Source organism: Dreissena polymorpha, chromosome 2 (assembly GCF_020536995.1).
Source record: "Dreissena polymorpha isolate Duluth1 chromosome 2, UMN_Dpol_1.0, whole genome shotgun sequence".
Taxonomy (NCBI): Eukaryota; Metazoa; Mollusca; class Bivalvia; order Myida; family Dreissenidae; genus Dreissena; species Dreissena polymorpha.
Genome location: NC_068356.1, coordinates 38,647,177 through 38,665,543, shown reverse-complemented (window position 1 = coordinate 38,665,543; position 18,367 = coordinate 38,647,177). Strand labels below are relative to the sequence as shown.

Here is an 18,367-nt window from a genome sequence, read left to right as displayed (position 1 = left end):
TTTGCTGCATTTTATGAAATTCGACTTCAATGCATTATTTGTGTTGCCAACTTTGTGTTATTATAACATATTTTATCAATTTATTACAATTTAACACATATATTAAATCGTATAATCTCGCTTTAAACGATGCACATTTATTGGTTTATCAAAAAAACATATATCGTTCAAACAATAGAGTGGAAAGTCATGAATGCAAAATGCACTTGAAATCAAATGTCCGTGTTGCTCTTGATGTCACCTAGTAAGGGTGTCATTTCGATTTGGTTTTGATAGTCAAAGTTGTTGCGCCTCGAGTCTTTATCGCGCACTGAATACATTCCGTTACACAAATCTGACTGATCATTCAACAGAAGACCCTCGTTATTATTGATGTTATCTACATCAATACACACATCGGTTTGATTCTTTGCCAAGAACGTATCGACACTGGTCGCAGTTTCATTTGTTGTCTGGCCGTTTGAGCCTATAAAATCCCTGTTATTGTCCGAGGATTGCGTAATGCATGGATCATTACATGGAAAATCGACATAATGATTTTGTGGTACATGGTGGACTGAAAAATCAGGATTTTCTTTTGAAGGCAAAAGAGTTGATTCCATCAGGCTATCGTTTGATGTTTCATAACAAGTGTTATTTTCATATTGAGTTTCGTGACCACTTATTATAATGTCTCCACTGTTACTATCAATACTGCGCTCACCATGGGAACCACTGGCACTTGATACACTATGCTTTGGCTTTTCATGCTCAAAGTTTGATGCTCTAAATCTCGACCACGCATGCTCTTCACATGGGCTGACATGACTGATCTTCGGCGATAAATCGTCCAATTCATCGACCACTGAGGAAGTTGTCGCAATTGTTATCCCATTGTCATTAACATCGTCACTTATGTCATTAGATTTTTGCGCGAAAAACCCGGTCCCGTTATCCGACAACAAAGATTCCAGTCGCGTGAGTCGCCTTTGTTTGTTCTCTCCTAGAAGCCAAAATGTCAAAACTTCGCCTTTACCCTTAAATAGATGGACATGTACGATAACATTATTAAATAACATGTTTGGTTAACACAATGATGTACCTTAATTTTGACGTATTATTAAGAGAAGAAATTTGTGATAAACACGACTTAAGTTTCTTCAAAAGTATCTTCATTATAATGCCAGATAAGCAAGTGGCGAGTGGCTATCCAAAAATCACTCGTTTAATATAAAGAATATATCCGTCCGAAATTGATAACGCCTTAAGTACTTCATCCCAACTTTCAAATTGCACACAGAGCTGTCCTTTGTTTCACCCTTCAAATCTCTATATGGTTAAATATCATAAACGTCCGTTTATAAAATATTACAAACTAAGCCCTACTATCCATAGGTTTGAGAAAAAACTACATATTTGTGAACAATACTACCAAAAACCATTTACAGCTAATATAAGTTTAAAATACCTTTTGACAACTAGTACCAACTTTTGAGTTATTCTGACAAATATATAAATACCTGAAATACTATATTTGCTTTTATACATCTGGCGAACACTAATAGTATGCAGTTGTTTATTTCTATACACACTTCTACGGGAAAGCTCCGCGTGTCTTTTTCTTACAAAAACCTATACAATATTTTTTACAGTTCTGTGTTGCTAAGATTGTACCATTTAAATATTTAATTTAAACGCACGTCCTATCCTCCCCATTTAATTGTTGTTGTTTTTTATAATTTTAACATATTATGCTTTTGTTTTGGAAAGTTGTAGCATTAATTAGTTATTTTTTTGTATTTAACACGAAGTTCAAAGTAATTTTAATTTTGACATTTGACATTTTGGCCTTTAACATTATGTTTAAGCAAACTAGATCAGAATGGTTGGTCTTCACAATTAAGGTGGTTTAAATTTACAGAAAAACAACGAGAAAAAAAATGGCAGATACATTAATATATAACGCAGCCAGACCGAGGAGCATATTGTTTCTATATTTACAGTTAACAAAAGAGAAGGTGTTTTAAATGGAATCAATCAAGATGCATTTTGCCAGGATATATAATCCGTATTATAAGAAATAGAACTTCTTTGTAAGTATTAACTGTAAATAAAAGTTTAAAGCTTGCATATTTTAAATTATCAAAAAAGATTTTTATTTAAATATTTGAGACAAGTAACCAACTGATTAACTATTATGCGATTTGAAGTATTGATATTAATAAAAATGAACGTTTAAATTTTGTCAGGTTTATAATATTTTAGCACGATAAAGCGAGCAATATATCCATAAGATAAGCGAAAGCAGTTTTGATCACTGCAAACGAATCATAAAAACTCTTAAAATCTGCTCAGCATAATAATCAGCATAACACATACAATTTATAAAACCAGTACCTTCATCGAAACGATTCCGCGTTCCCGAACGATATACCCGCCAAGCAGGTCTAATAACCTCTTGCATGGAACAGAGCAATGTATCTTCAATGCTACAATAGATCCAGTGGTATATCGATTTCATAATAACTAAAATATGCAAATTGTTAAACTGTATAAAAAAGTTGAGCTCTAGCTGTGGTAATATACAAATATACAAGTAATACCGGAATGTAAGCTTTATAAAAACAAAGCCAATTTAAAGTTTTAGACACGCTTATACATACAGTTATACACAAACTTAAGTATAAATTATATGCGTATAGCATGAGCAAAACAGCAATACGAGGAAAATGAAGAGTTGAAAATCAAAAACACTTACGAAGTCCGTTGCTCTCCATGCGACTAGCGGTGTTAACCGTATCACCGAAGAGACAGTATCTGGGCATCTTCAGCCCCACAACACCGGCCACGCAAGGGCCAGAGTGGATTCCTATTCGCAGTTTGATCGTGTCGTCAGGGCGGTGTCGTATTTTGAACTGTTTTATCGCTTTTAGCAAATGCAGCGACATCGAAGCAATTTCACCTAAAACACGCAACCGTGATGGGTATCTGGTTTTATTTTATTTGCAATAGGTACATCCATAGGCCCAGTTCTCGTGGCACGTTGATATGTTTATGGCCCAGTTAACGTGGTACGCTGATATGTTTATAACTCGTAAAGATCAAAGTATAATACGCAAGAAATACTGACGTTTAACATTTTCAAATAACAATTGTAAAACTTGGACTACAATGAAAATACTATATGATAGTGATATCTCTGTACTAATGTAACTTAATATTCTTCGTTTAAATTTGTATAATATGTATCACAATAACTATGATATATTAGACTGTGTGTAATTATCTTGAAGGGCATCGCATCTTTAAGTGGTTAATGTGTTATGGAAATTCAATAACTACACGAACTCAGCCGTTTTCGACTCACTCAAGTCTAAAAATTGATCACTTTCTGAAAGTCTAAGAAAGTGTGTTCTCTTTGAAATTTTAAGAGTTACATTTTGGTTGCTACAACTGCGAATGTGTCATATCCAATGAGCTTTTCGTATGAGAAAAATATAAGTTTGAAAAAATCGTACATTTCCCATATGACCTGAAATGCTTTGTTAATGTCTAAGTAGGTTCATCAAACGTGCTTCTCAACCAATGCTATTAATATAAAAATCGTTAAAGCCTTTGACATATGTTCCTTAGATGCATCGACAACATACGTGTCAAATCGGTTGTAATGAAAACAATGGCATCGCTACATAAAATACTTGTATGGCTCATTCAAATAAAACAGAGACATTGCTATGGTAACCTTGATTCATTAAAATTCATCCAAATTCAAACACATACATCGCTAATATCGAATATTGGTCATTCAAATACAAACATAAACATCACTATTTACAGAATATGGCTAACTCAAATAAAACACAGATACTGCTATATCGAATGCCGTTCATTGTATTATAGGCCACAACGTTGCATCAAATGCGGTACCTGCGTGATTGATGCCGTTACGTTTTGGCAGCCCTGAACACACCATATAAGCGTCGCCGATGGTTTCCACTTTATATACATCGTAGTTTTCAATAATTGAATCGAACAAAGTATACATATCATTTAGGAGGTTGACAACCTGAAAGAAGAACATTTTGGTATTCAATAGTAGTACGGAAATGACAATACATAATAACTACTAGTATATTAAATCATATAAAGCTAACACAAAATACTAAATCTACCATTGTTTTTAAGCTTCCCTTTTAATGCGTAGCGTTATTGAACGGGTGCGATCATCCTCAGTATACAATATAGACCAAAACAAATAAGGCTCGGGATTATACAAATATATTTGAAGCTACACAATATCTCATCGTAAACTCGCAATTTCACTGTCTGTAGCATGACTCGCGCTAGATCGGTTAGTATTTTAATATAACTTTCATATCTTTTGGTTTTATTAAACACTCGTATGTGTGTATTATTTCATAAATAGTTTGTATCAACAAACTCGATACACGCACGCTGTATATGAGTATATATATCCTAAGCCGTTTACCCCACCTGCATTGGTGTGCTGTATGCGGACAGGGCAGTAAAGCCGCAGATGTCGGAGAAGTAGATGGTCACACAGTCGAATTGTTCTGCCTCGACAACTTTCCCGCGCTTGAGCTGCTCTGTCACAGCTCTGAAAGAATCAACAGTAAATATAATGCGAATGTACAATATGTTGAATTTTGCGTTTGAAACAATTGATTAAATAATATAAATATACTAATCTACATTTAAAATACATACATGTTAACTCAATAATAAAATTAAATCGACAGCCTCGCAAAAGTACATATAAAATTGTTACACAAGTTCGAAACAACCATGGAATAAATGTGATTTTTCAATATGAACAACAAGTATGAATTTGTTTCTCAATAATATCGCACAGTGCGGATATAAATTAAACGTAAGTAAACAAAATATATTTTTACTGCGGATGCATCAAACGACTTAGTTATATGGCTGTCATCTCAAGCCCGTTTCGTTAGAACCAGTACTTGGAGTATGAATAGAAGATCTCGAGAACGCTGCCATAATGTGGATCGCACCCGAGACCTCCTAGTTGTAACCAGGTTATTGGTGACCCTTACTTTGGCAACATTTGCAGGAGAATTTCCTCTGTTTTCTTCTTTTCCTCTCTGAGCTGATCCGTCCGTTCTTCCACCAGTGCCTCTAGATTACTTGCATATTTCTCCATAATCGAGATCATGTTGTCTAGTATGTTTGGTCGCCTGTGTGAAAGTCATATACATGTATGTCCTATATGTTTGCTGTGCTAGGTTTTGAATAATCATGCAACATACCGATTAACATGCGCCAATGTTTATATGTTTGTGTACGCACTCGAGATGTTTTGTTAAAATGATATGCACTCTGTGTTACGTATATAATAATGCCCAGTAAACCACTAGAACCGATTAGTTTATATTTAATCATTTGAATAAAGTAACCATCAATGATATAGAGATTACTTGAGTCATTACACAATTGTGAACTAGTTAGTTCATTATTATACCGTCATTGTGGTGTCAATGAACTATATAATTCGCCATGTCAAAATGTGACACATATGCTTTTCATGGAAAGTTTCAAGGCTACTGTTAAGTCCGTGGTGAAACAAATAAGACTTATCGCGTGTTTCTGACAAATCAAAGTTACCAATGATAAACGTCACAATAACAATATTTATCAATCGATTCTTGGTGTTTCTACTCTACAGTTTTACGACAGAGAAACTGATTGATGTTGTCTACGAACAATTAATGGGAATATTATCGAGTACACTATCGACAAATGCGTTCACCGAAAGAAAATCATTGGCGATTGTTTCTAGCGTCTTTTTATAATTTGTTTCCGGTATACAAATAACTTTCAGAAGCTTGTTGAGATTTAATATATCGATACGGTTATACATGAGCTATTCATTTAAATTTAAGAACTGAAAATAATTCATGATATATAGATAAAAATTATGAACTTATTTTATTCTACAGAACTTTTAGATAACAAACGTGTTTATATATTACTGAATTTGCCGGTATACGGATACGACTACCGCTTGATGTTAAAATCAGATTTGAACAAATGGAGATATGAGAGGAGAGTCAGGCCGAACTTCGAACGGACGAATTATACAATATAATATCAAAGACTTAAAACTCGCATGTGCATGTGATTTAAACACACAATTCGAACGCAACCGTGAAAATTGCTTTATGAAACACTGATTTAAATATCTGTGATTTGTTTATGATACCTAACTTACATTCCTTTTCACACTTAACTTACATTCCTTTTTGGATGGGCTTCAGCCTACTTCGGATGGTTTTGAAGTCGGGTCTCCGGCTTGGTTCCTCGTCCCAGCAGTCCCGTATGACGTCGGTAACCAACTTGGACGTTGTAAGCAGGTCACCGAGGTGTGGCCGAAATGGGACGTCACCCCGACCACTCGTCACACGTGTCACAATACCTGCATTGTATTAGGGTACATCACACATTAAATTAATAAACTAGTTCAAATTTTTAAGAGTATGTTCATTTTAATTTTGAGTTATTGCATATATGGTTTTCTTTATAATTTTTTGCGTCATACATATTACGTGTTTGTTGTTGACTTTAAGCTGCCGAAAATAATTATAGTTTCAATGTTTTAAGCATTTTGACTGTTGACTTACAGTGTATATTTTGTTTAACTAAGTTTGCTTGTACTTATTAATTGTATTACATACAATCTTAATGCCCATTCACAAGGGTGCAAGTCGGTTAAAATTATATGAAAGTTAAATAATACTTGTTGTGTTCATATGGTGTATTTTATTGATCTGTTTATCATTTTTGCAAATTGTAACATGTGCTGCATACATGTTTATGAACATATGTACCGGTACTATAAATATAAACATGTGTTCGACTGTTTTTATATTAAATAGTATTTCCTTTGAGTCTTTATTATTTTTATATCTGGTAAATTATTGATTTGTAATGAAATATCAAAACCACTATTACATGTAGGCGATAATTCCAAATCCCCGAATGGTCCCTTTCTGCCGTGTATTTCGTACAGAATGATTGCGAACGAGTAAACGTCCCCTTCCTGTGTTCCGCGTCGAGGGCTTCTCTCCATTCGAAGTAACTCGGGGGCTTTCCACAGCAAATCTGAGAAACGGTAATTGAAGTTATTGAAATAAACTGATTTATTTAGAGAACGAAGCCTTAACACGCATTTCGGGATAGGAACCTAGTACACACGCAAATCAACGTTGGCCAATCCTTGTTTGAGTTTAGAATGAATGCTTCTTAAGTGTGACACACATGTAAGAATTTATGTTATTTACGTTAGCAATTCATATATGTTAAAAAAATGTTATCAAAAAGGTACACATGTATGCTAGTTGAAATTTCCCCGTCATCCGTACTTCTATATTTGGCAAAGTCCCCTTCGTCCTCTTCGTCTTCTCCGTCTAGGAACTCGTGCAGACCAAAGTCCGTGATTTTCAGCACCCAGCGGCTGTCCACAACGCAGTTGGAGGACTTCAGTTTGCCATGGGAACGCACTTCGCTGTCATGTAGATAGGCCATACCCTGAAAATATCATTATTTTTTGCGTTATCACACTGACTTTGTCAGAAGCTGCCATGTACATGGCTCATACACTAAAATATAACATCATTTCATTAAAAACGCCACAAGCCGTCGTGAACGTTTCGACAGCGTGGAAATGCATCTCACTGTCATGTTCTTAGGAGCCACCTTAAAAGTATAACACTGTTGTGTGACAATATAATTGGAACAAGTCCAGCACCATGTCGATGGACCATACCATACAAACACTATATCATTACTAGAGCATTTTTTGCTGAAAATATACAAATTGAAATTTTCTTACATACATAGGTAATTTGTCTCATATACAAATCGAACAATATTAGACTTAAACTTATGTCGTGATTTCTATTTGTTAAGTTTATTGGAAAACCTTTATATTTGATATGAGATGTGTATGGTCTGTTAGAATGAAACATATTAAACAATTTATTTTAAGTTGTAACCACTTGGATATTTTGAGACTTCTGTAAACATCAAAAGTATATTTAAATCTACTTTAATACTAGATCAAAATTCCTTTCTGGATTATTTGTTCCAAAAATTATAGATAATAATATCAATACATTTTTTAATGAAAATAACAATGTCAATTATATCGGGAACACATTCCCCCTCACGAAGCTAGCAACGGTAGGTACAGAATGAGGTTATTTCATTTTATACTATATAACAATTTTAACATAATGCTTATTCATATAACGATGCATAATACGCAGCTGTCACTCCCGCCAGAACTAGTACGATAATCATGCATTGGCTGTTTGCTCAAACGTCAGAATTATTTGACAAAGTAGATTCGAATGCACTTATGTGAAGACACCATACTTGAACTATTTGAATATTAATATATGATATGCATAACACAATGGAAAACAACTATTATATGACAGTCATCAATCGGCTTTATCATCAGGAAATATCTGAATAAGTAACACCTCAACAGGAAAACGCCAAATTCAGCCCTCGGTCCTGTCTAGATAGCTTCAATAAAGAAACATAATAAGTGTTGTAAGATGCGCCGACTGGGCAGGTATCTCTTTATGTTGTTATGACCATATATTGGCAGTTGAATGCAACAAAGGAGAATGCTAAATACGGCATGATGGAAAGCTCTCGGCCTAGTACACGTTTTTTCAATGTGGACACAGGTGTTCCTCTATTCAAAAGCTTAAAGAACAATGCCAAGCGTTGTGTTCAGTTGTTAATGTTATCAGAATAAACTGATATACGAAGAATCCATAAAAGTGCAAAATACACATGTTTAATATTTTAATCATAAAAAGGTATTTGATAAACTCTACGTTTTAACATAATTGGAGAAGGTCCTTAGTTATAAGAAACTGTTTAAATAAGACCTTTAAAATGCACGAAAATTGTATTACAACGTTATGTTAACTTTGAAGAGACGGTATGTAGCTGTTTGCCAATAAATACACCATTCGCAACTGTAAAATGGCAATCAATCTGGTATCTGGTCAGACAATGATGTAGTGCAACCTTAAAGCCACACACCTTGAAATGCATTACATGGCATAGTAAATTGAAGTATAAATAAAAACTTATTTAATCTATGCCAATTTGAATATGTCTGGTGGCTAAAAGGTAGAACTCCGTCTCTTTTGCGCATAAACACTTAAAAATAATCGCGTTTGTCGAAAGGGAAGTATACGTCTATAAATCCTACTTTCAATTTTAAATGCGGTATCGTTTGAAAAATAATAAATACTTGCTAACTAGGCTATACATTTAATTTTACCTATCTCAATTAGAATATATCTGGTGGTTTCAAGGTAGAAATCCGTCTTTTTTGCGCTTAAACTTAAAAATAATCGCGTAGGTCGAAATGTATGTATACGTAAAGAAATTCTACTTTCTGTTTTAAAATAAAAAAAATAAATAAATTACTTGCTAACTAGGCTAAAGATTTAATGGCAATTTTGCACACTTTCAAATTACATCAATATCTATTTATTAACATGTACTTCATTTCAATGTGTGTGGCTTTAAAGCAAAACGTGTACTTCACTGTTCCGTCATTGATTGATGGTTTCGTGCAGAATGTCTCATACTAAGTGTAATAAGATTATCCAATACAGAAGGAAGATACAGCGTTATTTTGTATAGAACATAAACAGGAACATTGAATGAAACGATGGACGGAGCTAAAAACAGCGTGGTAACGTGCTATCAGCCTGTTGAATTTCAAAGTGGAGAGATGTGTATGATACTCGATTCTTTATAAGATTTTATATTTGATCAAAATCAATACTCTAATAGAATACTAACTCGTACACTACTTTATTGTCAATGTTCTTGGTATAAACGGTTGTATTAGAAACATTCAATAACTATATTCCCTACGTTTCACATTAAGAATTAATTGTGATTCCTTATTTCCAAATATATTCGAACCAGAACATAAGCTTACAATAACTGGTACATACTTAAACACTGTTATAACATGCTTGTGATTGCTTATTTTTTATGTACGCATTTCGAATAAACCTTGTATGAATATTAATATCCATTAAACTTTTGAAAAAGATATTACACCAGCACACAAATATACGGTTCCTAGATTTGATTTCAAGAAAATTATAAATCTTTGCACAAATATTTTACAAAAAAACTGACAAAGAACTTTTACTACAACAACAGTATATGAAATAAAATACATTGCATTATATTTGCCACTGTATGCATGTTATTAAGAATAAATGCATTACTTTTATACAGCTCTAATAGACTTAAGACACCTGTCTTAGAACTATATTGCATGTGCACTGTATTCAGTAGAGATGTATACAAGTAATACAAAATACTTAAATTGCTTGCTGATGTCCTCAGTTCATGTAATACACCGGCCTAAGAAATGTACGCGATATGATCTTAATAATGGCATATATTGACGATACAATTGTTTAAAAGAAACTCTGAAACCATACATTACGCTTCGAATGTCACAGACAATATATATAATATTATTGTAAAAAGGCATGATCATTTACTGTGATGTTACAACTCAATCGTAACTTCAAATTAATTCTTTTAATATATCAACAGAAACAAACCCACCCGAATGATGTCAAAGACAAGAGAAGCCCTAAACATGTCGTCAAGCTGTATGTCTTCGTTCTCCAGAATGTCCTGCAGACTGCCTTTGGAGCAGTAGGCGGTAACCACAAATATCTGCGGCGTGTCTACGCATGCTCCGATGAACGGATTGATATTCTCGTGGCGTAGATCCCGCATCTGTGAAACCCAAAACAGGGGTTATCCGTTACCTCACGTTTAGCGAACGAAAAACAAGATGAAAAGTATGATTTGTCACATTCGCAAAACTCTAACACATTTAGAGCAAAACACTTAAAACAAACACCGACATGCTGCGTCAGGTGAACAGCATCAACGATGACTTTACCAACTTGAATTCTTTGATAATTATTCTAAAAAAAGATGCAAATAGATGGAACTTACCACTTTTAGTTCCTTTTTAACGTTTCTCGTGAGTTCAATATGTTTCTTTCGAATTTTGCGCACTGCCACCACCATTCCCTTGTAAGTTGCAACGCAGGTGAACAGCTGCCGGAACTCGAAATCTCCCTGGGAGACGAGCGACATCTGGCTGTTCACCCTGACTACAGCCGTCCTCTATGATATACAAGTATACATATCATGAGATTAAACATAATCATTCGATATATTGTTTAGATGTTTTCGAATTAACATAGGGTAATAAGATATATGTGTTGGTCTATTGCAAATAGAAAGATTTCGACCTAAGATTGCAGTTGGTGTCATAAGTAGCCGGGACAATATCGCGATGCACGCGACACAACCACCATAAATTGGCAATACTCATCTGAAGTGATACAAAATCCGAAGGGTTTAGCATAACGAAAAAGAAGCAAACTGTATGCGGAGGAAACAAAAGATAACGCATTAGTCTTGATTTTTAACATGGCATCGAAAATAACAGGACCACGCGGGAAATGTGTTTAATTTGCCCTACATGACACATTTGGTTAATGGGAATATGAATAATCAGTAGTTAAATGAAAACCGTTTGACCAGAAAATTACTGCATCGGCTTGGACCATTTTGACACCATAAAACATGTTGCATTGAGTTAATTGTTTTCGTGTATTTGACACGCTTGTGTAATTATTATGAACTTGCCTGTTCGAACTAGACTTTTCTTAGTTATATTTGTTAGTGAAAGTTATACTAAACCTCACCTGTTATTTTAAACGATTGGGCTGCAACCTGTTATTATCTTTGCACGAAGAAAGTTCACATTCAGAAATTACACGATGTTTTCAACAGAACTTAAGGTTGAACTAATTTTCTATTTTGGTGTTAGTTTACCGTATTAACAATAGTCAGTAATAAATAATTTTTGGAGCACCGCCTTCCATTGGGGCGTTTAATTAAGTTTACAACAAATATATATTGAAAAAGTGGTTTATCGAAAAAAAAAATGTTTATCAAAATGTGTATATTTTTAATACGTTTTTACAGCACCATGGAAAATGGTGATTTTGAACTTAAAATATTTGCAACGTCAATTTTTTATAGCAATTAAAAACAGCTTCAGCTTCATATAGACGACTACCACGCAAGTGTTTGGAGTGATAAATGCGGCGAACAACCTTGACTACCACGCAAGTGTTTGGAGTGATAAATGCGGCGAACAACCTTGACTACCACGCAAGTGTTTGGAGTGATAAATGCGGCGAACAACCTTGACTACCACGCAAGTGTTTGGAGTGATAAATGCGGCGAACAACCTTGACTACCACGCAAGTGTTTGGAGTGATAAATGCGGCGAACAACCTTGACTACCACGCAAGTGTTTGGAGTGATAAATGCGGCGAACAACCTTGACTACCACGCAAGTGTTTGGAGTGATAAATGCGGCGAACAACCTTGACTACCACGCAAGTGTTTGGAGTGATAAATGCGGCGAACAACCTTGACTACCACGCAAGTGTTTGGAGTGATAAATGCGGCGAACAACCTTGACTACCACGCAAGTGTTTGGAGTGATAAATGCGGCGAACAACCTTGACTACCACGCACGTGTTTGGAGTGATAAATGCGGCGAACAACCTTGACTACCACGCAAGTGTTTGGAGTGATAAATGCGGCGAACAACCTTGACTACCACGCAAGTGTTTGGAGTGATAAATGCGGCGAACAACCTTGACTACCACGCAAGTGTTTGGAGTGATAAATGCGGCGAACAACCTTGACTACCACGCAAGTGTTTGGAGTGATAAATGCGGCGAACAACCTTTTCAACCTTTTCAAAGTAACTGATCAAAAACGGAAACAGAAATACTAACTTGTGAGGCAAGTCAAATTTAAGACAAAAAGACACTACATGTATATCCCAATGTCTAAATTACAAGTGAATTCCTCGAACCAACAAATGATTTATGTTAAATTTTCAATAACATTATAGGGATAATACACGTTTTCGAGGTCATGACCATCTGCGGGCGCTCAGAAAATTCGTTCCTCGACAGGAACGGATTTTGAAAGCGCCCGAAGATGATCATGTCCGAGAATATGTGTCTTTTCGATATTATTGCATAAACAAATCACACATACCAAAATAAACTAAAATTACATTTTAAAAAAATGTTTTGTTTATTCGACATCGACAAAATAATTCGATTATTTCAATACAGTTCAATGTTGTGTTTTACATATGCCTCACTCGGTCATCATCCGAAATGACGAGGCTTTACCTTCGGATAGGCAGTTTTCGATTTAAAATGTGTTTAAACAGTGGATTAATGCAAAGTTGAAATGCAGCCGCGGAAAGTAGGAAATGAGGAATTATTTTGGAATTTACAGCAGGAACGTTGAATGTACATAAACACTTACATTTACAGCATAGTCTTTTGAAAGTGTTGAGTAAATAACCTTAACTTAATTGACGTTGCCAATAAAATAAAGCTCTTGTCATGAGAGTGCAGATGGTATAATTTGAAAAGTGGATTGGAATAGTCATTATCCCTGCACGCATGAGGAAACTGGTGCTTATTCAGTTCCCCATTTATGCTTGGAAAGTCGTCGAAGGCTGGAGAAGGGAAGTAACTGCGCATGAACCAGGTTATGGATATGAAAAACACATAACAAGGCTTGAACAGCACGTGAATCGCCTTGTAAATACACGATTTCTCCCGTTCAAGCCCTCCTTTTGCCAAGTTTCTGCACCCCGCCAGAGGGCATATAGATAGAGTTTATGCAATAATAATCAAATAAGTTTTCGGCTAATAATTTTGAAAGTCCTTACCCAACTTGTCAAGAGAAATCGATAAATAGAAACCAATTTAAAAATAATTGCATCAATCGTCGCACGTTTTTAAAAATAATTTAAATGCAAATTTAAATACATGTCAGCAAATAGTCATTTGCATTTGGATTGCTTCATTTAAAGCGTCACCATTGATGCAACTATTTAGTTAAAATGTATGGCAAAGCATTACACATACGTAATTAAACAGCTTCAAGGAAATAAATTAGGTACGTGACAAATATTTTCGGACCCAATTTATATGATCTAATTACATTATAATTATCACGAGGAATAAACGGTTAACAAACTTGGTAGCCACCAACGTGCATGATCTTGTTCTGGACATGTATAACAGACCGGTCCAGTGTATTGTAAAGAAATAGCTTATACTATAATAAAACACATTTAACACTGATACATAATTACAATGATGTGATGGCAACAATGAAACAGCATCCTAAAAGTACAAAGAAAAAACATACGGATACATAGAGTTTTGAAATTGACGTAATTTACTCGTAATGATTTTGTAAATATACAGACAGCAATTCAAAATTGCAATATCGTATATACTACAATGCATTTAGGAATGTTTATGCTTTGTGTCCACCAAGTTTTTTTGCATAAACCTAACAAGATGTTTTAGCGTATCTGCTGGTTTTTAACGATGTCGATCTGGTTATTGTATTACTTACTCTCCCTTTCGGTCCGCACTTGGAACTCATAGTACCAGCAAAATGGTCTTTGAAATCGATATCCTTGTAGTCGAGTTTCCAGAGAAGACTTGCTAGCTCGTTCTCGTACTTCCAGTTTCTTTAATAACCAGTCATATAACTTTTATTATCATTCACAAAACTTTAAGTGACACCCACACGTGTTCATTGCAAATGCAGTTACTTATAAAATTAAAAATTCTCATCAAATATAAATACTGTGATATCTTTGCTTATCAAAGTTCTTTACGATTTAACTGTGATATTGTTTCAGTGTATTTCTAATACAAGATATTTAAATATATTGCTATAAGAGAAACTAAACGCACATTTTTATTTATTTCGGAAAATTAGAAAATGCATATATTATTCTGTTGTGTACATGACACGTTTTAAAATCTTCGTACACAATCATATTGGTTTAAACAATCTTGAATGTAATACATAATGTTTAACCTACCGCACATGCAATTGCCTAAATCAAGAAACAGTTTGGTTTACATAGGCATTACATCATTAAATCAATTAAACATTCAATTAACTTCGTTAACGGGTATTTAGGTTTTCTCCATGATACCTTGTTACTTGTTACCTGTACACGAGGTATCCGACTATGGAGACTATAAGAACGAGACCGCCAGCCACTCCAGACAAAATCTCCCTCGTGTGTGCTGAAGAGGATAAACAAAAGTGAGTAATCAAAATAGTTTGTTTTGATCACGAGTTTTACATTTGGTAAAACTACCAATGAGTATCATTTAACGTAGACGAATCGTCAAAAGTAAAACAAAATACTTTCAAATAACACTAAATAGATGGCTGTATAGAAATATACAGTAAAGCTATAGTTTATTGTAAATGTCTGCTTCTAATAATAGTATGTACAAAATAAAGCAAGAATTTCTTGAAAGGTTCTTGTTTGATTGTTTTGTTTGTTTGTTTAGAAAAAAATAGATAATAAACATCTGAAACACTTAATTAAGAACTTTCTATCAGATTATTTGGTTCAAGTCCATTAAGCGGACAATTGCTTATGTCTTGATGAGATTGTGATCGTTTTTTTATTTAATTTAAAACATATTTTTTACATAAAACTTGCAAATGGCTTAGATTACATATCGTTATATAATTTTCTGGTTCCTCTGTCTTATATCTTAGACAAATACATATAACATATATTATAAAAACTGTTAAAATAATTTCAAAGCAATGTAACGTTCAATAATGGTGTATGTATGGCACGAAACTACGCAAATGTTATATCAACAGTCCAGGATATAATTAGAACAAACGCATTCTATATAAACTTAAAGGTTAATCATGTGATTTAAAGTGTAAGATGCATAAATGACTTTTGCTTCTTTTTTCTTTTTTCTGACAACCAGGAAAATGGTATTCGCTAGGATATAGGCATAAACACGACTTCAAGAGCAAAAGAATGTTACATATATGTCTCGTTAACACAATATATTGTCACGGTACCTTTCGTTTTAGTACATGAACGATAGTTCTCATGGAGAGGAGTACCAAATAATTGATTTGTTGATACGAATATTGAATTTTAAAATGTGCCATTTTTGACGTGATTGTAACTAACAACTTTTGGCAAAGCTTTTGTTAATGAGAAAATTTTCATTAAACAATGTTCAAAGTCAGTTTACAAGCTTAACAACGCATAATCAATGGAAATACAAGTGTGATACCAATGTACATGTATTGAATACAATTTAGAATAATTGTAATATACCTGACATACGCGGTGTTGTATACTGTAAAAATCTACGGTTATATTTCAGACGTCTGACTCACTTTTTTCTGGGATACATTTTTCCCCTCGGAATCCACACTCCGGCTCATCTATTGGTGATTTGCCGTTTGGCCATTGTATTGATCGTCCTTCGTAGAAATGGTACGTCTGTATAAATATAAGCTTAAATTATACAACTATTTAAAACGGTATCAGTTAATCATTGAAAGTCTATCATCTTGAAAACCCGTTTTTGTGCACAAACAAAAATTGTAAATAATGAAGATGCTCACGTTTTTGTTCTTGTTATATAATATGCTATATAAAGGTATTGTTTAATGGAAAAGTAAATAGCTTCCGAGACAGAACAATGCATCTGTATTGAAAGCGACGTATGATATAATGGTTCAAATAGCAACTGTATTGAAAGCGACGTATGATTTATTGGTTCAAATAGAAACTGCTATCAACTCTGAATACGTTTAAGGCCTAACAATGCATTAAAAATGCTGTTATTGGTATTTGAAAGGACGTGTTTTTAGCAAATGCTGTTATTGGTATTTGAAAGGACGTGTTTTTAGCAAATGCAAGATGAAGTGTCTTTGTACATAAATAGTCAAACAAGTTTACACTGTTGTTTTTTAATTTCTAGTAATATTTTAACTAATCCACACTCTACAACCTGAAAATTTAATAACTACTCCACATAAAACATGAAAATAAACTACATACAATCATGCGAAAATATAATGAAAAAAAATATCGCTTTATTATTTGAGTACAATTATAACGCAAGCAAGCGGAAAAAAACTGATGTAAAAGGGTATGTCCTTTTTATATGCTATTTAAGCATTGCGCAGTTGCTTTCATGATGATATAAACTTGTTAAATATGTAATCCTGTATAAACATGATTATATAAAACATGTGTAACAAGTAATATGTATCTTTTAATACATCAATAAATTACAAATGAACACGACTCGTGTTCTCTAAAGTAAAACTTCTCTCACCTGATGGCTCTAAATCATTTTTAATTCACATCTTGGACGAAGTAATGTCAATATCTCCATGGTGAACGACAATGGCCACGGAAACATATCAAGTGTTAATTTACCTACACCTGCTACCTAATCATTCTATTTTAAGAAGGTCTTAAACTTAAATTATTGTGGTGGAAAGTAACCAGACGCTCATATAAAATTACACACAAAAAAACAGTTCTTTAAAAAAATCAGATTTTCATCGCGTTGTAATCTCATAAGCGGAAATAAAAAAGCAAAATCGTTTACAAATACACATGTTATTCAAGAGGGATACCGGAAGAGCAAAGACGTCTTCGTTGAGTCTGAAGACCCCGACTGGATAGATTCCATACTGGGTTGTGTTCTGGGCTAATGCTTCGCGCGTGCTGTCGTCTCTCAAAATATCCCTAGCAACCAAGGAATAGTTGCCCTCCGAGTCACCTAGATGGTTGATTCGCAAAATGTAGCCCATTGCACCTGTAGTAAACAAATGGAGTGAAAAAAATAGTGTGTTTACGTTTTCCTTGGTGCGTATTTGGGTCAAGTGGAGAATTGAAAATATATTCACAGTAGACATAAAACATATCAAATCAAGTATACCAAGCCATTGCGAACCATATCAATCTATAATTGTTGGTTGTTTTTTTTATTATCGAAATGAATGTAAAGTACTTTCTGGAGCTACTTTCAGCAAATACTCTACATACATTAATCTGTAAAACATTACTAAAACGGAAACAATATCTGTCAAATACGAGAATAAGATAATTTCAGTCTCTATCTCCTTGATATTATTATTGCTAATTATCACCCTCTTAAGCGCATTATAACACGAAAAATATGGGTTGTCACAAATCAACGGTCTTCACTCCAGCAATTTAAGACAAATGCAGCAATTTAAATTTCTAAAATACGGTTATCGATTGCATTTAAATGCATGACAATTTTGATTCTTTTTTCTGCTTTCAAAACGTGTTGTTGTTTAAATTATTCATTATCGCAGT

The 18,367-nt window shown here is 34.1% G+C and overlaps 1 protein-coding gene across 1 annotated transcript in view; it reads right to left on the bottom strand.

Moving 5' to 3' along the window:
- Window positions 1-212: 212 nt before the first annotated feature.
- LOC127869669 (speract receptor-like) overlaps window positions 213-18,367 on the bottom strand; it is an 87,938-nt gene continuing 69,783 nt past the window's right edge. Inside the window, exons 8-22 of the mRNA XM_052412326.1 lie at window positions 17,659-17,840; window positions 16,402-16,507; window positions 15,185-15,263; window positions 14,575-14,692; window positions 11,047-11,220; window positions 10,645-10,821; window positions 7,380-7,545; window positions 6,970-7,119; window positions 6,253-6,433; window positions 5,055-5,195; window positions 4,474-4,597; window positions 3,907-4,045; window positions 2,738-2,941; window positions 2,377-2,468; window positions 213-1,016 (exon numbers count right to left, since the gene is read on the bottom strand). Coding sequence (XP_052268286.1) covers window positions 213-1,016; window positions 2,377-2,468; window positions 2,738-2,941; window positions 3,907-4,045; window positions 4,474-4,597; window positions 5,055-5,195; window positions 6,253-6,433; window positions 6,970-7,119; window positions 7,380-7,545; window positions 10,645-10,821; window positions 11,047-11,220; window positions 14,575-14,692; window positions 15,185-15,263; window positions 16,402-16,507; window positions 17,659-17,840 — 2,837 coding nt within the window. The remainder of the gene's footprint in view (window positions 1,017-2,376; window positions 2,469-2,737; window positions 2,942-3,906; window positions 4,046-4,473; window positions 4,598-5,054; window positions 5,196-6,252; window positions 6,434-6,969; window positions 7,120-7,379; window positions 7,546-10,644; window positions 10,822-11,046; window positions 11,221-14,574; window positions 14,693-15,184; window positions 15,264-16,401; window positions 16,508-17,658; window positions 17,841-18,367) is intronic.